The 17,902-nt window shown below is 58.1% G+C and overlaps 2 protein-coding genes across 2 annotated transcripts in view; one reads left to right on the forward strand and one right to left on the reverse strand.

Moving 5' to 3' along the window:
* Positions 1 to 17,902, forward strand: part of LOC144279334 (alpha-1B-glycoprotein-like) — a 937,253-nt gene that overhangs the window by 471,663 nt on the left and 447,688 nt on the right. The window lies entirely within an intron of this gene.
* LOC144279242 (immunoglobulin superfamily member 1-like) overlaps positions 1 to 17,902 on the reverse strand; it is a 96,738-nt gene that overhangs the window by 27,686 nt on the left and 51,150 nt on the right. The window contains 4 exon segments of the mRNA XM_077840732.1: positions 5,757 to 6,047; positions 7,261 to 7,545; positions 13,950 to 14,240; positions 15,902 to 16,186. Of these exon segments, the coding sequence (XP_077696858.1) occupies positions 5,757 to 6,047; positions 7,261 to 7,545; positions 13,950 to 14,240; positions 15,902 to 16,186 (1,152 nt within the window).

The following is a 17,902-nucleotide window of genomic DNA, read 5'->3' on the forward strand; positions in this document are numbered from 1 at the left end:
AGGTTATCTTAGCTTCTTAACCCTTTACAGGTAAAAGGACTTTGCCTCTGGCCAGGAGGGATTTTATAGCACTGTATGCAGAAAGGTGGTTACCCTTCCCTTTATATTTATGACTGTCTATAACACTGATAGAGAGATACGCACAGCTATTTGCTCCCCCAGATATTAATCACTTACTCTCGGTCAATTAATACACAAAAGTGATTTTATTAAGTATAAAAAGTCGGATTTAAGTGGTTTCAAGTAACAACAGACAGAACAAAGTTACCAAGCAAAATAAAACAAAACACGCAAGTCAAAGCCTAATACATTTAAGAAACTGAATACAGGTAAATCTCACCCTCAGAGATGTTCCAATAAGTTTCTTTCCCAGATTAGACTCCTTCCTAGTCTGGGCCCAATCCTTTCCCGAGTACAGTCCTTGTTAATTCCAGCAGATAACTTAGGTGAAAAGCAGGGGATTCAACATGACTGAGACCCACTTTGTTCTGTTCCTTTAATAGCTTTGGCAGAAGGCAGGAATCCTTTGTCTCCTTCAAAATGGAAAAGCATCCGGTTAAAGATGGATTTCAGTTCAGGTGACATGATCACATATCCTGTGAGACTTCATTATCCGCTTGCTGGCACACAGGTATACAGGAAGTCTTACAAGTAAATAGAGCCATTTACAACCAATTGTCCTGGTGAATGGGAGCCATCAAGATTCCAAACCACCATTAATGGCCCACACTTTGCATAATTACAATAGGACCTCGGAGTTATATTTCATATTCCTAGTTTCAGATACAAGAATGATACATTCCTATAAATAGGATGACCACACTCAGTAGATTGTAAGCTTTGTAATGATACCTGACAAGAAAACTTTTGCATAAAGCATATTCCAGTTACATCATATCCACACATATATAAATATTTTTATAAAGATATGGAGTTGAATGTCACACTGACCCCGTTTCCTCCCGGGTTGGGGGTTCAGCCAGGAGAGGGGCGATGGAGTCGAGGTCCCTCTTTCCAGCCGCTCTGCTCAGGACGTCTCCGCAGATCAGGGCCCAGATGGCCCGGAGGGCCCAGGAGACGGGGGCTGGCAGCCAGGAGGGTGAAGTGAGTCTCTTTCTTTAAGGCCCCCAAAGAGTTGGCGGGCGGCACAGCCCGTCCCCACAATATTTTATTCACCAATGAGGCCTCATTTCCAACACCCAATTTTGGGTCATGGATTTCTGCTCCCCCCTTTTTCCCGTGTCCCAGGTGGGCCCCAGCCTGGCCCGTGGGTTCTGTCTGGCAGCTGCTCGGGTTGGACAAATCCCGTCTTTGTGTCTCACCAACTTTCCCCCCAACGTTCATTCGTCCAGGTTCTCGTGACGCTGCCGGAACTTCTCACTCACCTTCGTCGGCTGCAACATTAGGGGACATTTGGAGGCTCTGGTATCACAGACCCCCCTGGAGTGGAGAGATTTGGGGGGCAGAGGAGCATGAAGCTCTGGGGGTTTGTACAATAGAAATAGAGGGAGGGGGAGGTCTAGGGAGAAAAGGGGGACAGAAAAGTGGCTGGGGGACCCCCGCTATAGAAAGAGGAGGGGGACAGACACTGGGGGTGCAGTAAGTGCCATTATTCCAGCGCCAGGGCCAGACGCAGTCTCCCCCCACACAGGGGACCGGGGGCTCTGTCTAGGGATGCTGCGGGGAATGGGATTTTGTGGGATGCGGGGAGGGGCCCAGCTCAGGGCTGGGCGATGAGCCCTGGTGGTCCTGGGGGATTTAACTACCCAGCTGCAGGTTGGGAAAGCACTAGGGCCTAACGCACCCTGCCCAGTGAGGTCCTGGATGGACGGGGGATGACGGCGGGTGTCTGAGAGGGAGGCCATAACCGGGGGTGGCCAGTTTAGAGTCGATGGGGACCTGCAGGCAGGTGCTGGCTGCGAAGTGGCAGCTGACAGGCGGGTGGGGTGACCATGGCTGTGAAATGCCGGGTGCCCAGCCCCAAGGAAAGGGAGCCGGCTGAACAGGCTGTGCTGGGAATCCGGCCGGGAAGGGGCTAGTTATCGAGTGCCCGGCTCCCCAGTGCTCTGGGCTCCCCGCAGATGCAGGTGGTGCCTTCTGTCACGGAGTCCCTGGGCGATGCTCTGGATCTGCTCACCATGAAGCCAGGCAAGACTCTGGGGCAGTCGCCTTCCTGTGAGCAGCCTGTCTGCAGGACACAAAGCTCACACAGCTTCCACCTTCCTCGGTCTGACCTCGAAGCACTCAGCATCCTCTGCCCCTCCGTGTGCTTCCCACAGCGAGTCCGCTCAGGCGGGGCTCCTGGGGAAGCCAGAGGGTCCTGCCCCACAACTCTGCAGTCAGACGTGACTCTCAGCCAGCCAGTAAAACAGAGGTTTATTAGACGACAGGAACATGGTCTAAAACAGAGCTTGTAGGTGCAGAGAACAGGACCCCTCAGCTGGTCCATTTTGGGGGGCAGTGAGCCAGACAATCACGTCTGCCCTTCACTCCATGCCAGCCCCAAACTGAAACTCCCTCCAGCCCCTCCTCCTCCTCTGGGCTTTGTCCCTTTCCCGGGCCAGGAGGTCACCTGATTCCTTTGTTCTCCAACCCTTTCGCTCTCTCCTTGCAGGGGAGAAGGGCCCAGGCCATCAGTTGCCAGGAAACAGGGTGTCAGCCATCCTCTGTGTCAAGACTCCTGCACACACCTGCCCTCTAGGGCTCTACAGTGATTATACACCCTTACCCCACCACCTAGAGACTTAAGAACTGCCTAGGGGAAACTGAGGCACCCCCACAATATTCAGAGGAAACATTAAGAACAGTCCCACTTCGTCACACCTTCCCCATGCTGAGCCCTGCTTCATCCCTGCTCCCCACTGGCAGCCCTGGGCAGAACCAGCCTGGCTGGGCCAGCGAGTGGGACTCCATCACCCTCCAGGTTCTGCTCCGTAGGGAGTCCAATGTGCCCAGCCCGGGGCGACTCCTCTAGCTGGTACTGCAGGGGCTTGTGCTCACGGTGTGATGGGTTCAGTCAGAGAGACACCCTTCGGACTGCCACCTGACCTGCTGAGATTACCTCTGAGCCGTTTTCCACTGCCACCTTGAGACTCCAGAACCCTGCCTTGTTGAGCCAGACACACTAGTCTGCTGCAAACACAGACCCAGGTCTGGTCCACACCCCCAAAGCTGCAGGCTTTGACCAAACCCTGCTCAGCAGGTCACCTATCTCCAGCACCCAGACACCCAGCGCCCAATGGGATCCAAACCCCAAATAAACCCATTTTACTCTGTAAAAAGCTTAAACAGGGTAAACTCATAAATTATCCGCCCTCCATAACACTGATAGAGAGATATGCACAGCTGTTTGCTCCCCCAGGTATTAATCACTTACTCTGGCTTAATTAATAAACAAAAGTGATATTATTAGGTATTAAAAGTAGGATTTAAGTGGTTTCAAGTAATAACAGTAAGTTACCAAGCAAAATAAAACAAAACACACAAGTCTAATCCTAATGCATTAAGAAACTGAATACAGGTAAATCTCCCCCTTAGAGATGTTCCAAGAAGCTTCTTTCCCAGACTAGACTCCTTCCTAGTCTGGGCCCAATCCTTTCCCCGGTACAGCCCTTGTTAGTTTTAGCTCAGGTGGTAACTAGGCGATTCCTCATGTCTGGCAGCCCCCTTTGTTCTGTTCCACCCCCTTTTATAGCTTTGGCCAAAGGCGGGACTCCCTTGTCTCTCTCTGGGTTCCCACCCCTCCTTCTAAATGGAAAAGCACCAGGCTTAAGATCGATTCCAGTATCAGGTGACATGGTCACATGTCCCTGTGAGATCTCCTTCTTCATTACCCACAGGCTGGCCCCCATGTCCGTAAGAAGGCTTGCAGGTAAATAAACCATCTACAGCCAATTGTCCTAGTCAATGGGGGCCATCAAGATTCTAAACCACCATTAATTGACTTCAGAGTTAACGTCATATTTCGAGTTTTAGATACAAGAATGATACATGCATATAAATAGGATGACCACGCTCAGTAGATCATAAGTTTTGTAATGATACCTTCCAAGAGACCTTTTGCTTAAAGAATATTCCAGTTACATTATAGTTACACTCATAAGCATATTTCCATAAACATATGGAGTGCAGTGTCACACATGGCATTGGGGGTTCAATCCTGGGGAGCTGCTGTCAGGTCGGCAGCTGTTTTGGGGGGGATTCTCTGAGGCAGGTGTATTTGAGGGCGGGGGGTTTGTGCTGGCATCTCAGTCCCCCGAGGGGAAGCGGCTCGTCCCCCGGGGAGATTCTCTTCCCTGCACGGCCGGATCCAGACTCCTTGGGGCACAGAGAGACGGCGGGTTAGAGGGGCCCGTGTCACCATGGGCCCAAGTCCTGGGGGGAGCAAGGGGCTCAGAAGGGGGGGATCACCTCACCTAGGGCACCTCCCTCAGGCGGCTGTAATAGGCCTCAGCCAGGATCAGCCCCATGACGAGCAGGACCATTGCGCTCAGGGCCAGGCGGGCGATGTTGGCGTAGGTGAAATCCTGGTGTCCCGGGGGGACTGCTGCAGAGGGAAGGGGAGAGTCACTTGGCAGCTCAGATGGGGAGATCAGCAGCTAGCTCTGCCCCAGGAGTGGAGCCCCCAACACTTCATCCAGCAGGTCCAGCCCAGCCCCCCTCTGGGGGTCTCCCAGATGCTGCGGCTCTGAGCTCTCCCCAGGGCTGGACCCCTCAGGTGAGGCCATGTCCTGCTGCCCCAGGGGGCTGAGCCTCAGCTTCCCCGATGAAGGGGACTCCCGGGTGGACAAACTGCCCCCGAGACACCCAGCACCCCAGGACCACGCCAGGGGATGGGGACAATCAGAGCCCCCCACAGCAGGGAACCACCCCAGCTCCTTGTCCCCATAGGACCCCTCTGTCCACCCCCACAGGTACCTCTGCCCTGGTCTGTCTGCTGTGCAGTGAGCCCATCCCTGGGGTATCTTTGCTACTGCCAAACACAGCCAGGCAGAGCGTGTGGAGGGAGGCTGGAACATCACCCGCTACCCCCCACAGTCGGGTGGTGCCCAGGGCCCTGGGGACCAGGGCGCAGCCAAAGACAGCAGAACATATATTGTGGAGAGGGTCAGAGGGTCCCCTGAGACCCCAGTGTGGGGAGGGAAAGCAAGAACCAAGGAAATTCTCGGTAATGCTCACTCCTATTGCCAGGGGGATGTCATGTGGCCCAATAATGGGGGCTTATTGCCCCAGGACTCTGGGCCCAATTTCACAGCCCAGTCCCCCAGATCCTGTCCCTCCCCTGGGATCCCCCAGCAAATTCCTGGCTGCGACCTGCAGAGCAGGAGGCATAGGGGGAGCTGTGGGTCTGGGGTTGCCCCTTCCCCTGATGTCTCAGCTCCACCCACCCCTGGGCACCACGACCTGTTTCCACAGTAATTGCCTCCCACCCCGGACCCAGGACCCAACCTCCTCTATGGGTTCCAAGAACAGGAGCAACACAGGGGAACATCCCCCTGGGAAAAGCCCCCTTCTCTGCAGCTCCCCCTGGGGGAAGGGATCCCCCCTCCCTCTGCCCCGAACCTCCAGTGGCTGCTGATCACCCCCAGCTGGGGAACCCCCAAGTGACTCCGTCCCAGCTGGACGGCTGGGTGTCCCCTCTGCTGGGCCCAGGGCTCAGGGCAGACCCTGGTTCTGAGCGTCCCATCAGTGCGAAGCCCCGAGGGATCTGGCCGGGTGTGGGGCTGGGATCGGGGACGTGGAGCCGGGCCCCTCACCTGCTACCACCAGCTGCACGGGGTCGCTGGGCTGCGAGGAGACGAAGGGATCTGATGGGGGCCGGTAGCTGCAGCTGTAGCTCCCTCCGTGCTGCCGGCCCACGGTGGGGATGGGGAACTCGGCCCCGTCCCCAGCAGGGTCCATGTGTCGCGGCGGGTTCAGGTCTCCAGCCTTGTGCAGGAAGAACCTCACGTCCCGGCTCTGCCCCCGACACCGGATGGTGACGTTTGCCCCTGGGGCGGTGACCCCGGTGGGGCTCAGAGAGATGGAGGGTCTGGGCAGGCTGGGATCTGCACATAGCAGACAGGCTGTGAGAACAAGACCAGGACACCCACCCAGCCCCGGCCTCCCTGGCAGTCCCCAGCCACGGGCAGATCCAGGGCCCCGGGCAGAGATTCTCTCCCAGATCCCAGAGTCCCCCCACCCAGAATCCCGGCCCTGCAAGCTGGGCTCCCGGCCCCACAGACACCGAGCCACGGCTCCCTACTGCTTGGGATCCTCCTATGCCCGTTTGTGGCCCCTGCCTCCTTCACTGCATCTGGCCTGCCCTGGACACACAGCGATTCACGGGCTTGTCTCCTGGGCCCAGCACGACAGGGCCTGAGCCCCACACAGAAAGGGAGTCACCCTGCCAGCCCCCCGGGGAGGCAGGGAAGCGTCATTATCCCCATTCAACAGAAGGGGAAACTGAGGCACAGACAGATTCACTTTCCTTCGTGAGCTCCCAGGGGCAGGGACCGTTTCTTCATTCTGTGTTTATGCAGCGTCTGGCACAAAGGGGCCCTGAACATGGCAGGGGCCCTACATGCTCCCCCAACACAAGGGATCCAGCGCTATTAACACCAGCGTTTGCACAGGTCTCCAGTAACTGTGGGCATCTTGGTTTCTGGCGCTTGGCCTGAGGTCCCCCAAGATTGAGGCCCTTTTGAAGAACACTTTTGAAAATCATGACATGCTCCCATCACAAAGAGTCTGTGACCGCACCAGGAGCTGGGCCAGATCTCCTGGGTCCCAGCCCAGCACTGTGTCCACCAAGCCACCACTTCCCCTGCAGCCCCTGCCTCATTCTGCTCCGGCCGGGGCACTGCCTGGGGCGGGGCCTGGAGAACAGAGCGGAGGGAATCACGGGATTAAATAGCGACTCACGGCTCCTACCCACAAGGGGCAGCGTTAAAGTCACCTCCCTGCCCCGAGTCTCCATGGGCTGCTGCTCCATGGGGGAGGGATAGCTCATTAGCCTGCTAAATCCAAGGTTACGAGTTCAATCCTTGAGGGGGCCATTTTGGAATCTGGGGCAAAAATTGGGGATTTGGTCCTGCTTTGAGCAGGGGGTTGGACTAGATACCTCCTGAGATCCCTTCCAACCCTGATATTCTATGATTCTATGACGGGCATCCCGTCAGGGCTCAGGGCAGAGCCTGGCGCTGAGCAACCCATTAGCACCGAGCCGCTGTGAGGGTCTGGCTGGGGCTGGGAATGGGGTTGCCGAGCCGGGCCCCTCACCTCTCACCACCAGCTCCACGGGGTCGCTGGGGGACGATGCGGCGGACGGCTTTGATCTGTTGTGATAGGAGCAGTTGTAGCTCCCGCCGTCCTCCCGGCTCACGTTGCTGATGGAAAACTCAGCCTCCAACCCGTCCGGATCCACAGGTGGGAAATGGCGTCCCTCTTTATTCAGCACGAACCGCATGCCCTGGTGCTGCCCCCGACACCAGACGGCCACGGCTCCCCCCAGGGAGACCCCCCAGCTGGGGCTCAGGGAGATGCTGGGTTTGGGGTAGCTGGGCTCTGCAGGGAGAAGCAGACAGGCCGTGAGACGCAGGCCCCGTCCCTCAGTCCTGGGGCCCGTCCTCACCACGCGGCCTCCGTGGGGGGTCAGACCTGGCAGGCCTGGGGACGGGCTCCTGGATGCCTTTCCACAGGGGCCCAGAGTTTCCTCTGAGCCCTGGGCTAACAACATGAGACACGGAGCAACCCCAGCCCCTGGGGCCAGAGCTCTGCTCCCTAGCAGGAGACAGGCCAGGCCAGTCTCCAGGGTCCGTTCACTCCCTGGCTTCTCTGCTGCGAGGGCTGGGATCCAGGTTCTCTCCCCAGCTCTGGGAAGGGAGTGGGGTGACAGCAGGAGGGATGGGGTCCAGGACTCCTGGCTTCTGTGCACTGCACCACCCCTGACTTGTAGGGGACTGTACAAGTCTCTACTACACACTGAGGTTTATAACCTTTAGCTCCGCCCGTCACCCCCTAACTCATATGTTGGCTGGGAAAGGCCCCCCCTGCTCTGCAGCTCCCCGGCCGAGCGTCCTCTCTGCTAGGCCCAGGGCTTTAAGCAGAAAGAACTTCATGCCCGGGTACCAACCCTCACAGCGGATGGTGATGCTTCCCCCAAGCCCCACCACCGTGCTGGGCCAGACGGTGGGCGTGAGAAATTCTCGCCCTGCTTTCAACAAGAGACAGGAGTTAAACAAGGGAGACACCCCACCCCTGCCTCCCTCCCGCCCCAGTTCAGTTCATCTGTCATTCAGCCTCTCTGGGAGTCTGTCCCCTACCAGGGATGGCACTGCCTGCCCATGGGGCTTTGGGGACAGGGGATTCACCCATACGTAGCTCAGGACCCGGCTGCAGGAGAGATCATCTGTCCCCCCGGCCCCACCTAAGGCCACCCAGGGAGCCTGACCAGTAGCCCCCTGCAGCTCTGCCCCCCGCCCCAGGGTTGGAAATAGAGTCTGTGACCGGCGGGAGTCACACAAGACCCACCTTTCCGCAGGCCTTGGGAACGGGGGGCTGTGAGTGCAGGGGAGGGAGCTCTTGGGGGTGGATCTGGGGGGTTCTCCCCACGGCTGCACTGACCGTGAATGTGTCGGTTTCCCCTGCAGGAACAGAACCAGCGTCTGTCGGGGCGGGGGAAGGGGCTGAAACACCGACACAGGGATCGCCCCCCCGCTCTCTGCAACCAGTGGTGGATCAGCCACTGGGCCTATGGGGCCTGTGTGTCCAGGGGCCCTGGCCAAGGGGAGCCCCCTGGAGCCAGGGGCGGCTCTACCAATTTTGCCACCCCAAGCAGTCGCTGCCGAATTGCCGCCGAGCCTGGAAGAGCGGCGGAGCTGCTGCCCTCACTCCCCACTGGGCCCCTGGGCCAGGGTGTGGGGACAGAGCTTCTCCGGTCTTGGGGCTGCAGTTGGGGGGTGTCACGGAGTCCCCGGGCGATGCTCTGGAACTGCTCCCTACGAAGCCAGGCAGGACTCTGGGGAAGTCTCCTCTCTGGGAGCAGCCTGTCTGCAGGACACACAGCTCCCCCGGCTCCACCTTCCTGGGTCTGACCTCGGAGCATTCAGCATCCTCTGCCCCTCTGTGCACATCCCCCAGAGAGTCCGCCCAGGTGGGGTCCTCTGGGCTTTGTCCCTTTCGGGGCCAGGAGGGCACCGGATTCCTTTATTCTCCAACCCTTTAACTCTCACCTGGCAGGGGGGAAGGGCCAGGCCCTCAGGTGCCAGGAAACAGGGTGTCGGCCATTCTCTGTGTCCAGACCCCTGCACACACCTGCCCTCTAGGGCTCTGCAAAGATCATACACCCTGATCCCACTCCCTACATACTAAGAACTGCACAGGGGAAACTGAGGTGCCCCCATACTATTCAGAGGAAACATTAAGAACAGTCCCACTTCGTCACATCTCTTCCCCCTTCGAGACTGAACTGAGCGGGGTCACTTTAGCCGGTGACCTGGGGAAGTTCGAAACCACCAACGTTCCCATGGATGCCCCAGCACATCTCCCCTTCTTTGGTGGGAGTTACAGCAGGCCCTTCCAGTTTCACATCCTCCCTTAGGTCGGGGGTGGTCGATAGCACTCACAGGCCGCATGTGGAAAGGTTTATGCGGCCCGTGCCCTTTGGCCACCCCAAAACCCCAGGGGGTCACACTGGGATTGGGTCTTCTCCCAGCGCTCCAGTCTGGAGGGCTGCAATTCGGGCTCTCTTGGTTAAGAGCCCCCATCTTGACCTGGGCCACATACTGTTTACTTACAGAACTAGCATGGAGACATTCCTCTCTCAACAACCTTGTGTGACGAAGTGGGACAGTTCTTAATGTTTCCTCTGAATGGTGTGGGGGCGCCTCAGTTTCCCCTATGCAGTTCTTAAGTATCTAGGGGGTGGGATAAGGGTGTATGATCTTTGCAGAGCCCTAGAGGGCAGGGTTGTGCAGGGGTCTGGACACGGAGAATGGCCGACACCTTGTTTCCTGGCAACTGATGGCCTGGGCCCTTCCCCCCTGCAAGGTGAGAGCTAAAGGGTTGGAGAACAAAGGAATCAGGTGACCTCCTGGCCTGGGAAAGGGACAAAGCCCAGAGGGGGAGGGGCTGGAGGGAGTTTCAGTTTGGGGCTGGCTGGAGACATGGAGTGAAGGGCAGACGTGGTTGGACCCATCTGAGGGGTCCAGTTCTCTGCACCTAAAAGCTCTGTGCTAGACCATGTTCCTGTCGTCTAATAAACCTTCTGGTTTTTTTGGCTGGCTGAGAGTCACGTCTGACTGCGGAGTTGGGGTGCAGGACCCTCTGGCTTCCCCAGGAGCCCTGCCTGAGCAGACTCGCTCTGGGAAGCGCACAGAGGGGCAGAGGATGCTGAATGATCCGAGTTCAGACCCAGGAAGGTGGAAGCCATGTGAACTGTGTCTCCTGCAGACAGGCTGCTCACAGAGAGGAGACTTCCCCAGAGTCCTGCCTGGCTTCATGGGGAGCAGATCCAGAACATCGCCCAGGGACTCCGTGACACCTTGTCTCCCCAACAAGCTGGCCAAACACAGCCACTTTGTTATAGGACTGTTTAACTTTCTTAACAGCTTTCACTCCATCTGAGACCTTCTCAAAGCTATCCAGGCTGGATCTTTCAACAGGAAAGTCAGTGGATCCATTCACAACAGAAAATTTCTGGCTGTTAGGAACCGAAACTTTCTTGATTAAATCACTTTCACACCCTTCAGTTGCAGTAAACTGCTTGCAAAGACTCCATGAGGATTCCTTTTCGAGGGGCTTTTCTATGCAACAATTCACCCCTCAAAGAAATTCTGCTCTTACCCTCTTCACCTAGGGCTTGCTCTAGAGGAACACTTTCCTGAGCAACAACAGACTTTTCCGGGTCTCACTTACAACCCCTTTCAGGCAAACTGACAGACTTCCTAGATAAAAGGTCAGAAGCATTCTCCTTCCCTTTGCCACACACAAGTTCAGGAATCTTTTCCTTCTTGCAACACGTTTCCACACCCTCAGTAGGTAACACAATCAAATCACCTTCATGCTCTCCTTGTGCCCCGGCTAGGATCTCACCCTGATTAGACAGAGTTGCTGCACCCTTTCCCAACAACACACTAGCAACAGGCAAAATACAAGCACCAGAATTGTCTGGTCTCTGGGATTTTGCATAGACACTAACTGGATGCGACCTAGTTACAGGGCCATTCTCCCGAGCAGACACAAACTTAGGACCCTTCCCTTCCTGGGCTTTAGCTGAATCCAGAACCAACTCTGAGACAACTGCACTATCCTCAACCATCACAGGCTGAAAGGCCCCTTCTGTCTGCTCCACAGACAAAGAAGAGCCAGACACACTTTCTCCTTCACCAGACACACAGCTTGGGATCTCATTCCCCTGGTCCCAGCACACAAGGCTGGTCACAGACAACTGCTTGGAGACCAGAGTAGCTCCCTCCATAGGCAAGTCAATACCCCTGACAGACACAGGCACGTTTCCTTCACTGTCCCAATTCTCCACACAGACATATAGGTTGGGGTCAGGAGTGGGAGCCTGTCCACCACCCCACCCATCTGGCTGACGGAGTCTATGGCCTTGGGGCCCAGCAAGGGAGCTAGACTCCGGGGCTTTTCCGCAGGGTCCCCCTGGTTCAAATCTCCAGCCTGCTCAAAGGCAGTGGGGTGGCATCCACATCCCCCCCTCCTTAACCAGGGGCAGCAATTTAGTCTCAAGGTTCCCTGCGGAACTGGCCCCCCGGGATCTATCCCCACTCACCCCGGGGAGGTCCCCTAGGCCTCTCCGCTCCCCCACCGCCAGTTCATGCTGCTGCTGCTTCTGCAGCTCTTTCTCGGACACTCGCTGTCTCTCACAGTCCTCTTGCTCTCTCGGACTCAGCTCCAATCCCGTCCGTCTCCGATCCCCCGACAATCGTGAAGACCCCCGTCTGGTCGGGGAAAGGAGTCTTGGGGATGTCTGGCTACCACTCCAGCTGCTCCCAGATCCTGCTATAGCCCCATTTGGGTCAGGAATCTGCTCCTTATTGCGGTCATCCTCCTCCAGCTGCACGATTAACTGTGCTTTGGTGAACTTTCCTATGCTCAACCGTCTCTTTCTGCACAGGGTTAAAATGTCCTTCTTAAGGAGACAGTGACAGGCCATCACTCCATTCTTCTCAAGTTGTTGTGGACTCACAGGCCTGTGTGCTCTCAGCTCCCCACAGTTTCCAGGGAGAACCCCTCGTGTGCCAGCCCTTCTCGAGGTCACCACCTCTTTGCCAGGGTCGAGCTACAGACTCCTCCACCCCTGGGACCGCTTGCTGCAATCCCACAGGGAACCCTGTTACTGCAAAAGTCCTTCTCTCTCCCAGGGCCAAGCCACAGGCTCCTCCGCCCCTGAGACTGCTCACCGCAGTCCCCAGGGGGACCCCATTACTGCACAGTCCTTCTCGCTGGTCACACTCTCACAGGGGTTAACCGCCCCCCGAAACCGCTCCTCTCTGAGCCTTCAGCACGCTTGGTCCTCGTCAATCCCCCTTCGTTTTACTGTTCCCCCATCACTTACTGCAGGAAGCGCCGCCCACGGGGTGCAGTACATCCCACCTCTGCCACCCGTTGTCACGGAGTCCCTGGGCGATGCTCTGGAACTGCTCCCCTTGAAGCGAGTCAGGACTCTGGGGCAGTCGCCTTTCTGTGGGCAGCCTGTCTGCAGGACACACAGCTCACCCGGCTTCCACCTTCCTGGGTCTGACCTCGGAGCATTCAGCATCCTCTGCCCCTCCGTGCGCTTCCCCCAGCGAGTCCGCTCAGGCGGGGTCCTGGGGAAGCCAGAGGGTCCTGCCCCCAAACTCCGCAGTCAGACATGACTCTCAGCCAGCCAGTAAAACAGAGGTTTATTAGACGACAGGAACATGGTCTAACACAGAGCTTGTAGGTGCAGAGAACAGGACCCCTCAGCTGGGTCCATTTTGGGAGGCAAGTGAGCCAGACACCCATGTCTGCACTTCACTCCATGTCCCAGCCAGCCCCAAACTGAAACCCTCTCCAGCCCCTCCTCCTCTGGGCTTTGTCCCTTTCCCCGGACCAGGAGGTCACCTGATTCCTTTGTTCTCCAACCCGTTAGCTCTCACCTCCCAGGGGGAAGGGCCCAGGCCATCAGTTGCCAGGAAACAGGGTGTCGCCCATTCTCTGTGTCCAGACCCCTGCACACACCTGCCCTCTAGGGCTCTGCAGTGATCATACACCCTTATCCCACCACCTAGAGACTTAAGAACTGCATAGGGGAAACTGAGGCACTCCCACACTATTCAGAGGAAACATTAAGAACAGTCCTGCTTTGTCACAGGGGGGACAGAAAGTAGGAAATGGGCTGCGGGGCTGCAGTGGGGGGACGGAATGGGACAGGACCATGGGTGGAATAGGGGCAGGGACCGGGGGAAGGGGTAGAGAGGGGTGGGGCCATAGGCAGGGCTGCAGGCTGAGGAGGTGGGACAGGAGAGGGATGGCAGGAGGAAGGGGTGGTGAGGGATCCCCCTTGCTCTGGCCCAGGGCCCCAAGAAACCTTAATCCACCTTGGCCCATGACTCAGCATCAATCGATTGTTACTGTCAGTCCCGGGGAGCGGGGTTTGTGGCTGGGGACAGTGCCGGCTGGGCAGCCCCTGGGCCCAGACTCCTCTGTGCGTCCCCAGTGCGGGGGCAGCTGCGAGAGCATCCTTTGGGAAAGGCCAATGCTCTGCAGCTCCCCCTGGGGGAAGGGATCCCCCCTCCCTTGGCACCAAATCTCCAGGAGCTGCTGCTCCCCACTGGCTGGGGAACCCCCCAGTGACACTGTCCCCGCTCCCTGTCCAGGCGAATCCCAGGGCTCTGGGCAGAGCCTGGCTCTGAGTATCCCATCTGGGTGCCGACCATCTGAGGGTCCGGCTGGGAGCGGGGACGTGGAGCCGGGCCCCTCACCTGCTACCACCAGCTGCACGGGGTCGCTGGGCTGCGAGGAGACGAAGGGCTCTGATCGGGGCCGGTAGCTGCAGCTGTAGCTCCCTCCATGCTGCCGGCCCACGGTGGGGATGTGGAACTCGGCCCCGTCCCCAGCAGGGTCCATGTGTCGCGGCGGGTTCAGGTCTCCAGCCTTGTGCAGGAAGAACCTCACGTCCCGGCTCTGCCCCTGACACCGGATGGTGACGTTTGCCCCTGGGGCGGTGACCCTAGTGGGGCTCAGAGAGACGGAGGGTCTGGGTAAGCTGGGATCTGCGCACAGGAGACAGGCTGTGAGAGCCAGACCCGGGCACCCACCCAGCCCCAGCCTCCCTGGCAGGGCCCAGCCACGGGCAGATCCAGGGCGCCGGGCAGAGATTCTCTCCCAGATCCCAGAGTCCCCCCACCCAGAATCCCGGCCCTGCAAGCTGGGCTCCCGGCCCCACAGACACCGAGCCACGGCTCCCTACTGCTTGGGAGTACATCCTCCTGTGCCCGTTTGTGGCCCCTGCTTCGTTCATCTGGCCTGCCCTGGACACACAGTGACTCATGGGCTTGTCTCCGGGGCCCAGCATGACAGGACCTGAGGCCCACACAGAAAGGGAGTCACCCTGCCAGCCCCCAAGGGAGGCAGGGAGGTGTCATTTTGACTTATGAGGAGAGGCTGAGGGAGCTGGGATTGTTTAGCCTGCAGAAGAGAAGAATGAGGGGGGATTTGATAGCTGCTTTCAACTACCTGAAAGGGGGTTCCAAAGAGGATGGCTCTAGACTGTTCTCAATGGTAGCAGATGACAGAACGAGGAGTAATGGCCTCAAGTTGCAGTGGGGGAGGTTTAGATTGGATATTAGGAAAAACTTTTTCACTAAGAGGGTGGTGAAACACTGGAATGCGTTGCCTAGGGAGGTGGTGGAATCTCCTTCCTTGGAAGTTTTTAAGGTCAGGCTTGACAAAGCCCTGGCTGGGATGATTTAACTGGGAATTGGTCCTGCTTCGAGCAGGGGGTTGGACTAGATGACCTTCAGGGGTCCCTTCCAACCCTGATATTCTATGATTCTATGATTCTATGATTATCCCCATTCAACAGAAGGGGAAACTGAGGCACAGACAGATTCACTTTGTGAGCTCCCGGGACAGGGACCATTTCTTCATTCTGTGTTTATGCAGCGCCTGGCACAAAGGGGCCCTGAACATGGCGGGTCCCTACGTACTCCCCCAACTCTAGGGATCCAGCGCTATTGAGGCCAGCGTTTGCAGAGGTCTCCACTAACTGTGGGCATCTCGGTTTCTGGCGCTTGGCCTGAGGTCCCCCAAGATTGAGGCCCTTTTGAAGGACACTTTTGAAAATCATGACATGCTCCCATCACACAGAGTCTGTGGCCGCGCCAGGAGCTGGGCCAGATCTCCTGGGTCCCAGCCCAGCACTGTGTCCACCAAGCCACCATTTCCCCTGCAGCCCCTGCCTCATTCAGCTCCGGCCGGGGCACTGCCTGGGGCAGGGCCTGGAGAACAGAGCGGAGGGGATCATGGGATTAAATAGCGACTCACGGCTCCTACCCACAAGGGGCAGCGTTAAAGTCACCTCCCTGCCCCGAGTCTCCAGGGGCTGCTGCTTCACGGGGGGAGGGATAGCTCACTGGTTTGAGCATTGGCCTGCTAAACCCAAGGTTATGAGTTCAATCCAAGGTTATGAGTTCAATCCTTGAGGGGGCCATTTTGGAATCTGGGGCAAAAATTGGGGATTTGGTCCTGCTTTGAGCAGGGGGTTGGACTAGATACCTCCTGAGCTCCCTTCCAACCCTGATATTCTATGATTCTATGACGGGCATCCCGTCAGGGCTCAGGGCAGAGCTGGCTCTGAGCGACCCATTAGCACCGAGCCCCTGTGAGGTTCTGGCTGGGGCTGGGAATGGGGTTGCCGAGCCGGACCCCTCACCTCTCACCACCAGCTCCACGGGGTCGCTGGGGGACGATGCGGCGGACGGCTTTGATCTGCTGTGATAGGAGCAGTTGTAGCTCCCACCGTCCTCCCGGCGCACGTTGCTGATGGGAAACACAGCCTCAAACCCCTTCGGATCCACCGGTGGAAAATGGCGTCCCTCTTTATTCAGCACGAACCGCATGCCCTGGTGCTGCCCCCGACACCAGACAGCAACAGCTCCCCCCAGGGAGACCCCCCAGCTGGGGTTCAGGGAGATGTTGGGTTTGGGGTAGCTGGGCTCTGCAGGGAGAAGCAGACAGGCCATGAGACACAGGCCCCGTCCTCACCACGCAGCCTCAGTGGTGAGTCAGACCTGGCAGGCCTGGGGACGGGCTCCTGGATGCCTTTCCACAGGGGCCCAGAGTTTCCTCTGAGCCCTGGGCTAACAACATGAGACACGGAGCAACCCCAGCCCCTGGGGGTCAGAGCTCTGCTCCCTACCAGGAGACAGGCCAGGCCAGTCTCCAGGGTCCGTTCACTCCCTGGCTTCTCTGCTGCGAGGGCTGGGATCAAGGTGGGACAGCAGGAGGGATGGGGTCCAGGACTCCTGGCTTCTGTGCACTGCATCACCCCTGACTTGTAGGGGACTGTACAAGTCTCTACTTCACACTGAGGTTTATAACCTTCAGCTCCGCCCGTCACCCCCTAACTCATATGTTGGCTGGGAAAGGCCCCCCCTGCTCTGCAGCTCCCCGGCCGGGTGTCCTCTCTGCTAGGCCCAGGGCTTTACACAGAAAGAACTTCATGCCCGGGTACCAACCCTCACAGCGGATGGTGATGCTTCCCACAAACCCCACCACCGTGCTGGGCCAGACGGTGGGCGTGAGAAATTCTCGCCCTGCTTTCAACAAGAGACAGGAGTTAAACAAGGGAGACACCCCACCCCTGCCTCCCTCCCGCCCCAGTTCAGTTCATCTGTCACTCAGACTCTCTGGGAGTCTGTCCCCTACCAGGGATGGCACTACCTGCCCATGGGGCTTGGGGACAGGGGGTTCACCCATACGTAGCTCAGGACCCAGCTGCATGAGAGCTCACCTGTCCCCCCGGCCCCACCTAAGGCCAGCCAGGGAGTCTGACCAGTGGGCCCCCTGCAGCTCTGCCCCCCGCCCCGGGGTCGGAAATAGAGTCTGTGACTGGCGGGAGTCACACAAGACCCACCTTTCCGCAGGCCTTGGGAAAGGGGGGCTGTGAGTGCAGGGGAGGGAGCTCTTGGGGGTGGATCTGGGGGGTTCTCCCCACGGCTGCACTGACCGTGAATGTGTCGGTTTCCCCTGCAGGAACAGAACCAGCGTCTGTCGGGCGGGGAAAGGGACTGAAACACCAACACAGCGATCATCCCCGCCCCCCGCTTCAACCAATGGTGGATCAGTCAGTGGGCCTATGGGGCCTGTGTGTCCAGCTTGTTGGGGAGACAAGGTGTCACGTAGTCCCCGGGCCATGCTCTGGACCTGCTCCCCATGAAGCCAGGCAGGACTCTGGGGAAGTCTCCTCTCTGGGAGTAGCCTGTCTGCAGGACACACAGCTCCCCCGCCTCCACCTTCCTGGGTCTGACCTCGGAGCATTCAGCCTCCTCCGCCCCTCTGTGCGCTTCCCACAGCGAGTCTGCTCAGGCGGGTCTCCTGCGGGGGCCAGAGGGTCCTGCCCCCCAACTTCGCAGTCAGACGTGCCTCTCAGCCAGCCAGTAAAACAGAGGTTTATTAGACGACAGGAACATGGTCTAACACAATGCTTGTAGGTGCAGAGAACGGGACCCCTCAGCTGGGTCCATTTTGGGGGGCAGTGAGCCAGACAACCACGTCTGCCTTTCACTCCATGTCCCCAGCCAGCCCCAAATTGAAACTCCCTCCAGCCCCTCCTCCTCCTCTGGGCTTTGTCCCTTTCCTGGGCCAGGAGGGCACCGGATTCCTTTGTTCTCCAACCCTTTAGCTCTCACCTTGCAGGGGGGAAGGGCCCAGG

Source organism: Eretmochelys imbricata, chromosome 23 (assembly GCF_965152235.1).
Source record: "Eretmochelys imbricata isolate rEreImb1 chromosome 23, rEreImb1.hap1, whole genome shotgun sequence".
NCBI lineage: Eukaryota > Metazoa > Chordata > Testudines > Cheloniidae > Eretmochelys > Eretmochelys imbricata.